The sequence below is a fragment of the Neophocaena asiaeorientalis genome, unplaced genomic scaffold, assembly GCF_003031525.2.
Source record: "Neophocaena asiaeorientalis asiaeorientalis breed wild unplaced genomic scaffold, Neophocaena_asiaeorientalis_V1.1 scaffold459, whole genome shotgun sequence".
Taxonomy (NCBI): domain Eukaryota; kingdom Metazoa; phylum Chordata; class Mammalia; order Artiodactyla; family Phocoenidae; genus Neophocaena; species Neophocaena asiaeorientalis.
In genome coordinates this window covers 682,074-696,917 of record NW_020171821.1, presented here as the reverse complement: position 1 = coordinate 696,917, position 14,844 = coordinate 682,074, and the positions used below count along the sequence as shown (strand labels likewise).

Below are 14,844 nucleotides of genomic sequence, written 5' to 3'. Positions count from 1 at the left end.
AAAACAATGGGAACTATGAACCTGCAGCCAGAAAAAAGGAGACCACAAACACAGTAAGTTAAGCAAAATGGGAAGACAGAGAAATATGCAGCAGATGAATGAGCAAGGTAAAACCCACCACACCAAACAAATGAAGAAGAAATAGGCAGTCTACCTGAAAAAGAATTCAGAGTAACGATAGTAAAGATGATGCAAAATCTTGGATATAGAATGGAGAAAACACAAGAAACATTTAACAAGGACATAGAAGAACTAAAGAAGAAACAAAAAATGAGAAACCACATAATAAATGACATTTAAAATTCTCTAGAAGGAGAATAACTGAGGCAGAAGAAAGTAAAAGTGACTGGAAGTCAAAAGAGTGAAAATAACTATCACAGAGCAGAATAAAGAAAAAAGAATGAAAAGAATTGAGGACAGTCTCAGAGACCTCTGGGACAACATTAAACACAACCATATTCGAATAATAGGGTTACCAGAAGAAGAAGAGAAAAAGAAAGGGAATGAGAAAATATTTGAAGAGACTATAGTTGAAAACTTCCCTAATATGGGAAAGGAAATAGTCAATAAAGTCCAGGAAGGGTAGAAAGGCCCATACAGGATAAATCCAAGGAGAAACACGCCAAGACACATATTAATCAAACTATGAAAAATTAAATACAAAAAAAAAATTAAAAGCATCAAGGGAAAAGCAACAAATAACATACAAGGGAATATCCATAATGTTAACAGCTGACCATCAGCAGAAACTCTGCAAGCCAGAAAGCAGTGGCAGGATATATTCAAAGTGATGAAAGGGAAAAACCTACAAGCAAGATTTCTCTACCCAGCAAGGATCTCATTCAGATTCAACAGAAAAATTAAAACTTTACAGACAAGCTAAAGCAAAGAGAATTCAGCATCACCAAACCAGCTTTACAACAAATGCTAAAGGAACTTCTCTAGGCAGGAAACACAAGAGAAGGAAAAGAGCTACAATAACAAACCCAAAACAATTAAGAAAACGGTAATAGGAACATACATATAAATGATTACCTTAAATGTAAATGGATTAAATACTCATACTAAAAGACAGACTGGCTAAATGGATACAAAAACCAGACCCGTATATATGCTGTCTAAAAGAGACCCACTTCAGACCTAGGGACACATAAAGACTGAAAGTGAGAGGATGGAAAAAGTTATTCCATGCAAATGGAAAGCAAAAAAAGCTGGAGTAAGGATTCTTATGTCAAACAAAATAGACTTTAAAATAAAGACTGCTACAAGAGACAAAGAAGGACACTAAATAATGATCAAGGGATCAATCCAAGAAGAAGGTATAACAATTGTAAATATGCACCAAACATAGGAACATCTCAATACATAAGCCCAAAGTTAATAGCCATAAAAGGGGAAATCAACAGTAACAAAATTACAGTAGAAGATTTTAACACCCCACTTGCACCAATGGACAGATCATCCAAAATGGAAATAAATAAGGAAACACTTTAAATGACACATTAAATAAAATGGACTTAATTGATATTTATAGGACATTCCATACAAAAACAACAGAATACACTTTCTTCTCAAGTGCTCATGAAACATTCTCCAGGATAGATCATATCTTGGGTCACAAATTAAGCCTTGGTAAATTTAAGAAAATTTAAGTTGTATCAGGTATCTTTTCTGACCACAATGCTATGAGACTAGATATCAATTACAGGAAAAGTAAACTGTGAAAAGGCAAACACATGGAGACTAAACAATACACTGCTAAATATCCAAGAGATCACTGAAGAAATCAAAGAGGAAATCAAAAGCTACCTAGAAACAAATGACAATGAAAACACGATGACTCTAAACCTACAAGACACAGCAAAAGCAGTTCTAAGAGGGAAGTTTATCACAATAAAATCCTACCTTAAGAAACAAAAAAAAATCTCAAGAAAACAACTTAACCTTACACCTAAGCAATTAGAGAAAGAAGAACAAAGAAAACCCAAACTTAGCAGAAGGAAATAAATCATAATAATCAGAACAGAAATAAAAGAAAAAGAAATGAAAGAAACAAAAGCAAAGTTCAATAAGACTAAAAGCTGATTCTTTGAGAAGATAAATAAAATTGATAAAAAAAATAGCCAGACTCATCAAGAAAATAAGAAAAAGAAGACTCAAATCAACAGAATTAGAAATGAAAAAGGAGAAGTAACAACTGACACTGTAGACATACAAAGGATCAAGAGAGATCACTAAAAGCAACTATATGCCAATAAAATGGACAACCAGGAAGAAATGGACAAATTTTTGAAAAGCCCAACTTTCTGAGACTGAACCAGGGAGAAATATAAACAGATCAATTACAAGCACTGAAATGGAAACTCTGATTAAAAATCTTCAAACAAACAAAAGCTGGCCAATATCACTGATGAACATAGATGCAAAAATCATCAACAAAATGCTAGCAAACAGAATCCAACAACTCATAAAAAAGATCATACACCATGATTAAGTGGGATTTATCCCAGGAATGAAAGGATTCTTCAACATATGCAAATAACTCAATGTGATACCCATATTATCAAGTTGAAGGATAAAAACCATATGATCATCTCAATAGATGCAGAAAAATATTTTGACAAAATTTAACATCCATTTATGATAAAACTCTCCAGAAAGTAGGCATAGCGGGAACTTACCCCAACATAATAAAGGCTATATATGAGAAACCCACAGCCAACATCATTCTCAATGGTGAAAAACAGAAAACATTTCGACTAAGATCTGAAAGAAGACAAGGTTGCCCACCCTCACCACTACTATTCAACATAGTTTTGGAAGTTTTGTCCACAGCAATCAGAGAAGAAAAAGAAATAAAAAGAATCCAAATGTGAAAAGAAGAAGTAAAACTGTCACTGTTTGCAGATGACATGATACTATACATAGAGAATCCTAAAGATGCTACCACAAAACTACTAGAGCTCATTAATGAATTTGGTAAGTATCAGGATACAAAATTTATGCACAGGAATCTCTTGCATTCCTATTCACTAATGATGAACAATCTGGAAGAGAATTTAAGGAAACACTCCCATTTACCTTTGCAACAAAAAGAATAAAATACCTAGGAATAAACCTACCTAAGGAGACAAAAGGCCTGTATGCAGAAAACTATAAGACACTGCTGAAAGAAATTAAAGATGATACACACAGTTGGAGAGATACACCATGTTCTTGGACTGGAAGAATCAACACTGTGAAAATGACTGTACTCCCAAAGCAATCTACAGATTCAATGCAATCCCTATCAAGCCACCAATGGCATTTTTCACAGAACTAGAACAAAATTTTCACAATTTGTATGGAAACACAAAAGTTCCCAAATAGCCAAAACAATCTTGAGAAAGAAAAATGGAGCTGGAGGAATCAGGCTCCCTGACTTCAGATTATACTACAAAGCTACAGTAATCAAGACAGTATGGTACTGGCACAAAAACAGAAATATAGAACAATGGAACAGGATAGAAATCCCAGAGATAAGCCTACGCACATATGGACACCATATCTTTGATAAAAGAAGCAAGAATATACAATGGAGAAAAGACAGCCTCTTCAATAAGTGTTGTTGGGAAATTTGGACAGCTACACATAAAAGAATGAAACTAGAACACTCCCTAACACCATACACAGTAATAAACACAAAATGGATAAAAGACCTAAATGTTCATATGCCAGACACTATAAAACTCTTAGAGGAAAACATAGGCAGAACACTCTATGACATAAATCACAGCAAAATCCTTTTTGACCCACCTCTTAGAGAAATCTAAATAAAAAGGAAAAGAAGCTAATGGGACCTAATGAAAGTTAGAAGCTTTTGCACAGCAAAGGAAACCATAAACCAGATGAAAAGACAACCCTATGAATGGGAGAAAATATTTGGAAATGAAGCAACTGACAAAAGATTAATTTCCAAAATATACAAGCAGCTCATGCAACTCAATTTCAAAAAAACAAACAAAAAAAAAACAATCCAAAAATGGGCAGAAGACCCAAATAGACATTTCTCCAAAGAAGTTATACAGATTGCTGACAAACACATGAAAGGAGGTTCAACATCACTGATCATTAGAGAAATACAAATCAAAACTATAATGAGTTATCACCTCACACCAGTCAGAATGACCATCATCAAAAAATATACAGGCTATAAATGCTGGAGAGGGTGTGGAGTAAAGGGTACCCTCTTGCACTTTTGGTGGGAATGTAAATTGATAAAGTCACTATGGAGAACAGTATGGAGGTTCCTTAAAAAACTAAAAATAGAACTACCATATAACCAAGCAATCCAATTACTGGACATATACCCTAATAAATCCATAATTAAAAGGGTCATGTACCACAATGTTCATTGCAGCACTATTTACAATAGCCAGGAGATGGAAGCAACCTAAGTGTCCATTGATAGATGAATGGATAAAGAAGATGTAGTACATATATACAATGGAATATTATTCAGCCATAAAAAGAAATGAAACTGAGTTATTTGTAGTGAGTTGGATGGACCTAGAGTCGGTCATACAGAGTGAAGTCAGAAAGAGAAAAACAAATACCGTATGCTAACACATATATATGGAATCTAAATTTTAAAAAATTGTTCTGAAGAAGCTAGGGGCAGGACAGGAATAAAGATGCAGATGTAGAGAATGGACTTGAGGACATGGGGAGGGGAAGGGTAAGCTGGGACACAGTGGGAGTGTGGCATGGACATATATACACTACCAAATGTGAAATAGATAGCTAGTGGGAAGAAGCGGCATAGCATTGGGAGGTCGGCTTGGTGCTTTGTGACCCCCTAGAGGGATGGTCTAGGGAGCATGGCAGGGAGATGAAAGAGGGAAGGGATATGGGGATATATGTATACATATAGCTGATTCACTTTGTTATACAGCAGGAACTAACACACCATTGTAAAATGGTTATACTCCAATAATGATGTTAAAAATAAAACATTTAAAAATAGAATTGCCATATGATAAAGCAACTCTACTTCTCTGTATATACCCAAAAGAATTGAAAGCAAAGACTCAAACAGATATTTGTACACCTATATCCTAGCAGCATTATTCACAGTAGACAAAAGGTGGAGCAACACATTTGTGCATTGACAAATGAATGGATAAAGAAAATGATGCTGTATGTACATATGATATAATATTTTTCAGTTTTAAGAGGAAAGGAAATTTGGATAAATGCTATAACATGGATGAGACTTAAATAATTATTGCTAGGCTAAGTAAAATAAGCCAGACACAAAAGGATTATGTATTATTCCACTTTTATGAGGTACCTAGGATTATGAAATTCATAGAAAAGGAAAGTAAAATGGTGGCTGCCAGTGACTGAGGTGAGGGAAGAATGGGGATTTGTTTTTTAATAAGGATGGAGTTTCCGCTTGAGGAAATGAAAAAAAATATTTCTGGAGGTGGATGATGGTAATGTTTTCACAACGATGTAAATGTATTTAATGCCACTGAACTGTGCAGTTAAAAATGGTTAAAAGTGTAAATTTTATGTGATGTATATTTTGCCTCACTAAAAATATCTAGCATAATGAAGAGGTGATCAACTACTACTTTGTTAATTTTTGGGAAAACTGATATGGATAATCTCAGTGTCACATATATTTGACTGGAGCTGGTCACTTATGATTAAACTTTAAAAAACAGAAAAAAAAGAAAAAGTCTATCATAAATCAATTATTCCCTATAAGAAATGAAGTATTAACATCATTCGTTATGCTTTTCAGAAGAAAAAATGATATTCGTATTCTTTCCTTTAGTCTTTTTTCCCTACATTATATCCTACATATCACTGTTAAATCAATTTCCCCCAAATTATTTTCTTTGTGATATTCCATTTCTCCAAATTTAATTATCCTTTTGCCTACAAGATGAAACCCAAAAGTTTCCACCTTGACATTTCAGGCTATCAGAAAATCTGGTGCTTAATTGTGTTTTTGAATTGCTCTTCCAAATTGTTTCAACCTAAAGTCTCTGCTCATATCTATGAAGCTTTCTCCTTTATATTCAGGGTTTTGGCTGTGCTTTTTCCTAGACCTGAAATTCCCTCCATTCTTTTTTATGCCTACAAAGTACAAATTCTATCTTGTTCATGAATTTCCCTTGAAGACTCCATTCGTATTGATCTCTGTCTTCTGAATTCTGATAACTTTACTGACTGTAAATTTGTCACTGGAATGTGGTTAATATTATCAACTGTTATGTTTGTGCATATAGATATATATTTTTCTATCTTGAAAGGGAATATGAATGGTAAAACAACAAAGTAATATGACTGACATTTAAAAAAACACAGTGCGCTTTGTTTGTCCAGATGAATGTCTCCCATTCAAAGAAGTTACCTTTGGGAAATTAAATACTTAATGCAATAGAGTAATTGTTCAAAACATTATTAACACTTCTCTTTGGGAAATCTTTCAGTTTATTTTGTAGTGATAAGCCTTCATCCTTTGAGGATTGATTTTGTTTTCAAAACAGTAAAGTTATTTTGATTTGAGCTGGTAAATAGTTGAATGACATAGCTTGTAATAAAATTTATTTATTCTTACATTTCTTTTGTCTCATTTTATAGGGTGACTATCAAATGATAAAACAACACATTCTTTTTATACATTTCTTATGATGAATCTGGAATGCATAAGGGGATTTCTTCACAATATTTCGGGCCTAGGAGTAAGTGTACAACTTTACAAAGGATTATACCTCTGTAAGAATTAATACTTATTTGGAAGACTACTTTCTGATAGCTTAAAAATCCTTCTTATTTCTGATAAAAACAAATAACCAAATAAATACATGAATAAAAAGGAATATTTTACCGTTCCACACAGTCAGAAAGTCTGGAGCAATGGTTAGAAGCAGGGGCATCATGACCCCCAACAACATATAAGAATCCATTGTATGCTGCAACTCCCACACCTCCACGTCTTTTGGACATTGGAGCACACAGACTCCATTTGTTAGTATGTGGGTCAAAGTATTCCATAGATTTGAGGCAGGAACTTCCATCACGTCCACCAATAGCATATAGCCTAGAAAAAAGACAGAAGTGTATGTGTGTGTGTGTGTGTGTGTGTGTGTAAATTTGTGCATAGAATGAAAGTGACAGAACCTTGCACAAAGCATTGAACTGTGTGTTCTACTCCCTTAGTATTTTACAGTGAATGGCCTGAATTTGTGAGTGGATAGTTACCTAAAGGCATTTGTTAAGGTCTACCTTACCCTAAACCTCTCTGTTTCATCATTTTTGTGAAAGTTACTTTGACATAATATAATAGATTAAAGGATCCCACTGGAAATGAAGTACAGAGAAAGAAGGGAGATTTCAAAATTGTTGGTAGTATTTGTCAGTTAAACCTCAATAAAGCTAAACATTTTTAAAGAAAGGTAAGATGTTTCCAAAACCCAACTATGGCAACCTTACAATTTTAGCTAGGTTTAATTGCTTAGCATTAGAATCCCTGTTGTTTTCTATGAACTATTTTATTTAGTGTAAAAAAATTTGTAACTAAGAAGATATTAATTTAATAAGTAACTAAGGGAATAGAATAAAACCTAGAAACCAGATTTTTTTCCTAGAAAGATATATTGGCTATGACATTTCTTTCATAAATTTTAAATGCCAATTCTTTTGATGAGCAGTATTTTTAATCTAATTTAAATTTAATCCTGCATCAATAAAGAAAATAAACATTTATTAAACTATATGTCTATAATTGCCCTTCATGCTCAATTGTGAACAATAGCAAGTCAGAAAGACAAAATTAAATTAGTCAGATTCGATGATTTCAGCTTCTTCTGTAATAGGTAGGAGATTGCTACTGAGTCGCCTGATATCATTCAGGTTAGGCAAGAGGTAATCAGATTTAGGAGAATTTTAATCTCTAAGACACTGTAAGTCTGGGTCTCCTCTTAACTATAGACATTTCCTGCTCCTTGCACAAGGTGCTAAAATTGAAATTGAATTTTACTTGAAATTGTATTGAAATTTCTACTGAACCCAATTATGTGATGAGATATTGGCTTTATGCATATGCATAGTCAGTACAGACACACAAGGCTGTCTCCTGCCACTGACCCATCCTGGTGTCTGAATTTTTCATCATTCAAGTCTCTCCTATATGCTGGTCATTATCTCCAAAGATTCCTTGTCAGAAAGCACATAATTACCTGCAAGAAGAACAATTCAAGCTCGTAGAAACCTCTAACATCATTGGGTTTCAATATATTAGCTTCTCTTATAGGCAAGCGATCAGGAAGAGGGAAAGATTCAGAAAGGTGGTACTAGTTGTAATTCTAAAATACTCAGGAGAGTGAATGGTAAAGAACAAAGAGACTTGGCCTATTACAAAGACTTACCAAAATTTTGTTAAGTCAAGAATAAGTTATAATGTAAAAAATGGTAGCTTCTTGAGGGTAAGATTGGAACTTGTTTGCTTCTCAAATTTAATGTACACACAAGTCACTTGAGGATCTTGTTAAAATGTCTATTCTGATTCAGGGGGTCTAGGCTGGGGCTAAGATTCAGCATTTCTAAATAGATCTCAGGTAATGCTGATGCTACTGGTCTCAGGACCACACTGGAGTAGCAAAGGACTACAGGATATTTAATTAAATGTTCATTTTAGATAAGTATTTTCCATCAAAATGAAGGAAGAGTTCCAAAAAAGGCCTTCTACTATCAATAGCTAGGATGTCCTGGTCACCAGGAATGCTTATTGATTGGTGGATCACATCACTGAAGTGCTGTACCACATGAAATGGGAGCAAAAGCATGCATGCTTGAGTTTACTCACTTGTTGTTTAATGCGACAACACCAACGGTGCTTCTAGGAGTTGACATACTGGCCACATAATTCCACTGACGTCCCTCAGGGTCCCATCTTTCTACAGTGTTTAGATAACTCCAGCCATCATGACCACCAACAGCATACATTGGTCCTTCAAGTGTGGCTACGCCTAAAGTGTAAAAATAGCATGAGGGCTCACCTAGGTAGGCCACACACAATGGATGTTGTTTCATTTTTCAAGGAACTGACTGCTTAAAAATTTGTTTGTATCTCTTAAATGGTTTTGTAAATAATCATTTAATGAATAATTTACTGATCTTGATATAAAAGTGAATATGGTCTTTTAACCCTAGGAAATTTTCAGGCATACTTAGGGTATCATGGTTGTAATGCTGAAGTCAAAGGAAGTAGTGGGACACACCTTTTCTCAGGATTAATAGAAAAGGGAAGCTGATTTGTTTTCTGGCATAATTTCAATGTTATTTTTCAAATGTAAGTGATAGATGAGGTATGATATTGAATCTTAGATAAATCTTAGAATTGTAGGCTAACTGTGATAGGTCTTTCTAATCCCTGATTTTTATTATAGGGATAAAAAAATTCCCATGAGATAACTAAGTAGACAGGGATTTTTGAGGTTTAGTTAGAAATTTGTTCCAGTAGATGCTATAAATAGCCCCTTTCTGTTTCTCATCTGCTCTGGGAATTCACGTAACTGGTTCCTCCCCACCTTACCTTCTTCACCATCTCAATCCGCCTCTCAGAGGTATACCCTCATCACCTCTCCTATCTCTTTAGTAATATCAATTAGAATTTAACAATTTGCTCTGATTTCTCTGTAAGATATGTTTTCTAAACATCACACTGACAGAACTGAGCTGAATAATTACATAGTCTATCATTTGATATAGATAATTTATCAGATACTTTGGGGCAAATAATACCAGTCCTGGATATGGCATGCTTTATCTGTGTAAAAGTCAGTTCTTAAAGAACAATGCAATTATTCAGCTTTTTTTTTTTTTTTAAGAAACTCTGTGTTATTGAATCGTATGGAGTCTAGCATGAAGAAAGATATACCTTGACAAATACACAGGAGAATCAAAGTTCCCCACTCTTCCATAAATCTCCATTCCTTCTTAAACTTTTTTGGAACCTCTGGATTAAGTATAGTTTAGAGCTACTCTCAACCAAAGTGTTTTTTCTAGATATTTCTGCCTTCAAACTGTATCCTAAGGCTTTTGCCTAAATACAGTTTTGCTTCTTATGTGAAGGGACACTAGAAACTAGTCCCTTGAAACAATGAAACAAAGAAACAATGTCTCTCCATTATCAAGTGTTCTTTTCTCTAAATTGAGTTTACAAAAAACTCCCTGTTGTAGTTTCATGCTCTTCAACAATGTATTCCTTCTAAAAGTTTGTATCCTTCCTGAAGTGGGACCCCTTTAAAATACTGGTAGAATGGAGATAGGATTACAGCAAGTATGACATCTGAAACAAGAAAAACTTTCACAGTCTTTTATCATTTGCTTACACTTTTCAGCATTTTGGAAACATTTTCACTAAGCTTTTGGCTAAATCTCAGTGATGTGCAGCTTAATTTTATTTTAATTGATTTTTTTTTCAGATGGATGACCTTTATTATTTATTTTTAATTGGGGTATAGTTGTTTTACAACGTTGTGTTAGTTTTTACTCTACAGTGGAGTTCCCCATGCTATACAGCAGGTTCTGATTAGTTCTCTATTTTATACATATCAGTTAGTGTATTCCAGCTTAATTTAATTTTTAAAAAGCTCTACTAACTGTACATTCTTTAGAAACTATGTAACATTAAGCTCTTACCTAAGCCATGCCTGTGTGTTGACATGGGAGGCATCACCATCCAGATTTTGCCAACTGGATTAAAACATTCCACGGTATTCAAAGTTTTTAAACCATCTCTTCCTCCCACGACGTAGAGCTTATTATCAATAACAGCAACTCCAAACTGAAGCCTACGGCCACTCATGGTGCCAATATGTAGCCAGCTGTTGGTCCTGAGGTCATATTTTTCAATTGTAGTGGTACCTGTTAAAGAAATGTTGAACAATGGTAGAAACTGCTTGTATAAAAATTTTAATTGGCATCATTCATATTATATTTATGTATCTATCATTTATAGCATAGGATCAGTGATTGCAACTCAAATTAAAATAAGTAGCCCAGATGATTCTCCAACCTAGGAGGTAAGGTAAGGATAATATTTCACCACTTCTGAATCCAAATGGAGGAGTCAGAATAAAATAGTTTGTTTAATATATATAGTTTATATGCTTATAATGGCTATAATAAGCTATTGGTAGTACTAACACAGGTGTCAAACACCATATTTTACAACCAAAAATTACTTTGGAATCTATTACTGACTGTTTACATATCCGTTATGGTTTTAATTTCCTATAACCATTCAATATACTAATTTATGACCTTTTATTTTTAGTTTGGTGTGTGTGTGGGTTGATTTAAAATACAAACGACTAAAAGAACAGGAATAAAAATTCCTTTTAAATGGAACTTCAGTGTTGATTCACTTAATGTTCCATGATGGTAACACAAAGGATTATAATTAATAACATAATTATTTATATTTATATTATTTATGTATTATAATTAATAATGCAATTCTGAGGTATTACCTTCTTTATGTGCTAATAAAAGTTCAATTTTCTACTCAATTACTGAAATACCAAGTTTACTACCAGAGTATACTGTCACTACTGCCATAGTAAATTGTCACTACTTCATAATAAATTATTACTCCTGTAGGCAATGCTTTTTACCAGTCATCAACAATAGCTGCTGTTATTTTTTAATAAAAATTGATTCTGCACAACAGGAAAGTTTCTAATTACCAAAGTAAGAAATGAAAGAGTTAGACGATTCACATTCATAGCATACCTAAGACAGCTTGTGACAGATTCAGGGAATTTCAACCCAATTTCACAATGCCAACCATAGGAATAAGCAAAACCACTTTTCTGTTGTTCTACTGGGAGGTTTGTGGAGAAAATATAATCCATTAGTTAAGATGAAAACAGTTAATATCTGAAGCCTTTTCACTGGCAAATTATAAGGCTACAGTATAAGGATTTAGGCAGAGTGTATATTATGTCTATGGATGCTTCTGAAAGTTTTTCTTTTTATATTGGACTAATGGAAACGGTGTTTATATCTTTTTAGGTCTTTTCTGGTGAATAGTGCACTATAAGTATTTTTGTCTCAAGAGTTTGGATTTTCACAATAAAAACATGCAAATATATGGGCACTCATTTACTCTTTCTCTTTAATCCCTGCATCTTTCATTGACAATGTGGATTTGGCTGAATGCTGATTTACAGATAGCAATCACTCTATTGACTATATTTATTGCTGAGAGGTCAAATAGCACCACCTAGCTTTTATATAATAAATGTCTCTGGATGATACTGTTACAACTGGAATACCTACAAACAAACTCACATCTACTTTCACTCTGTCAAGCAGTCAATTTTCTCTGTCTGTTTTCATATCTTTCCACTTCTTCATTCCAATCTTCCCACATCTGTCTTCCTATCCACTCTTTTCTATTTTAACTTTTCATTTTGAACTCTTTTCATTAGTGGAATTTACCAAAAAGCCAATTTAGATTAGGAACTGAAGGTTAGGATGCACTAATTATTAAGATTATGGAGTTATTAATGGTGAAGTAATTAGGAAATTGTAGAAGGCTACATAAATCAGCTGTATGTTGAAGATTTACATTGAAATGATGAAGTCTGCTTCATGCCAAGTTAATTTTTTCCAGACATTAGATAAAATATAAAAGATAAATTTACCCCATATCTACTATTTGCATCTATGAATATATATGACTTGTAGTTCTGTATCTTGAATTCTGAAAATTTCTTTAGCCCATTTGCCTACTTCCACAATTGCTCCAACTAATCAAAATGTAAATCCTCTAGGTAGCTTATTATGGCAGCTCTATATTTGATGGGAAAACTTAGATTTTTTGTTTTTACTAATCTCTCTCTTTAGGACTCACTTCATAATTTTTCTGTGTATATCGATCTTCTACACTTAAACTTTGCAAATATTGTTTTTTATTTCATTTCAAAGCTCCTATTCAACCCTCACTTAGGATCTATTCAAGAGGGAACAAAACCAGCCAAACTTTGTAGTATTGTTTGGAACATGATAGTTCCTGCTGTGAATATATCTGATGTAGTGATTTCCTCCATCTATTTTTAAAATGAAATAAAAATTACTATATTAACTTTTAATTTGTCCCCTGCCATATTGTCTCTCAGAATTCATTGTTTATAATAAATGAAAGGTTACTGAAAACCTTGTATTTACAAAAGCCCACAGTTTATCATTTGACCATTTAAAATTTTTGACTCTGTGATCATACTTAGAATTTTTTGATGAATCTTTTAATATACACGGTAGGAGTTATAGTTAACTCCAGCCACTTGTCTGATACCTATATTTAGCAACTAATTCCAAGTTAATTGTATGAGTCAGAAAGGTAATTAAAGACTGAGGAAGTACTGTATTTCCTAAACATCAAAAGGTGAAAGTTCAAAAAGTATCTTAAAGAAAGATAAGTGAAACAACACACTGTAAGAAAAGGCATGCATATAGAAATTCTTTTAAGAATGTAAATTGATATGTTTTTAAATGTAATACTCATTTATACATATAAATGCTACCACTTTAATGTTTTTGCTTTACTTATTTTTTTCTTTCTTTTCTTTCTTTCTTTTTTTGCTCCTAAGTGCTCACCCTGATTTTTAAATAGATTCTAAAACCCTCAAAGAGAGGGGTCAGTTTTGTTGTTGTTGTTGTTGTTGTTGTTCTTTCATCTAAAATAGTGGCAGTATAGCAAAAAGGAACACAAAATTTGAGTAATAATTCCCTTTCCCTTAGTTCTAGATGTTTGCCCTTGGCTTGGCTATCTAATCTTAAGGACCTTAGTTTACTCATCTGAAAAACTGGGGTAATAAAATCTATCTTGTAGCATTATTGTGAGCATTAGAAATGATGTTTGCAAAATGCCAATCAAGGATCAGGTATTCAAAAATAATAGTTTTTACTATTATTGTAGTTGTCTGCAACTTCCCATAGAGATTTTTATATTTCCATACAATACGTATTCCAAGAGTCTCAAAATGATGGTTTTACTTCCTTCCATATCAAACTGTGGTAATAGAGTCAAGGGATCATAGGCTCACATTTCACTCATTTCTGTAAGCTAATAAGGAGTTGTAGATACTTATTACCATCTTGTGTAACACATTCATTTGTGTAATATTAACTTAAAAAACAGGAACCTGAAAAAATAACAAAAATAGTAACAAACAGGAAAACCAAACCAATAAACACAAAGTTTTCCATTTCTCACTCTGCAGGTTAGGCATTTTTTTTTTAATCAGAAACTAAGCATATCTGTGCTTGCATTTTGTACTTAGTACCCTTTTGATATAAATATCAAATGAGACACCTTTTAAATGCTGTTAATGTTAATTCTATTCAACAAAATGCAATAAAATATCATTACTAGATTTGAAATTAATTATAATATTTCATTGTATTTGTTATTTTCTGAAGAACACTAGTTCTGTGAAGTTTCTCTACTACTTTGAAATAACTGCATTTCCAAGCTTTTGTTTTATAGGTTTATTATTAATTGACATGTCTCCTATATGGTCTTCCAATTTCCAGTTACACATACCAAAAGAAAGAATCAGTTTGCCGAAGCACAGGACTTTGACTTTTGCAACATTTTCTACAAGGTGTCAAAATATTTCTATGTATGACTTGGCAAATTTTAAGTGGTTGATCTTATTTCCTACACTGCCAATTCTTAATTACAAAGTCCTTGCCACACTGTTTTGGCAACATGGGTCTACAGACTGAGAAATCAAGTGTAAAAAGACAGAACTATAGAAAAACAAGTTCTAAGAA

The 14,844-nt window shown here is 33.3% G+C and overlaps 1 protein-coding gene across 2 annotated transcripts in view; it reads right to left on the bottom strand.

Moving 5' to 3' along the window:
- KLHL4 (kelch like family member 4) overlaps positions 1 to 14,844 on the bottom strand; it is a 115,600-nt gene that overhangs the window by 26,494 nt on the left and 74,262 nt on the right. For both annotated transcript variants that reach the window (XM_024739299.1, XM_024739291.1), the window contains 3 exons: positions 10,699 to 10,923; positions 8,861 to 9,023; positions 6,884 to 7,096 (listed from right to left, as the gene is read on the bottom strand). In XM_024739299.1, coding sequence (XP_024595067.1) covers positions 6,884 to 7,096; positions 8,861 to 9,023; positions 10,699 to 10,923 — 601 coding nt within the window. The remainder of the gene's footprint in view (positions 1 to 6,883; positions 7,097 to 8,860; positions 9,024 to 10,698; positions 10,924 to 14,844) is intronic.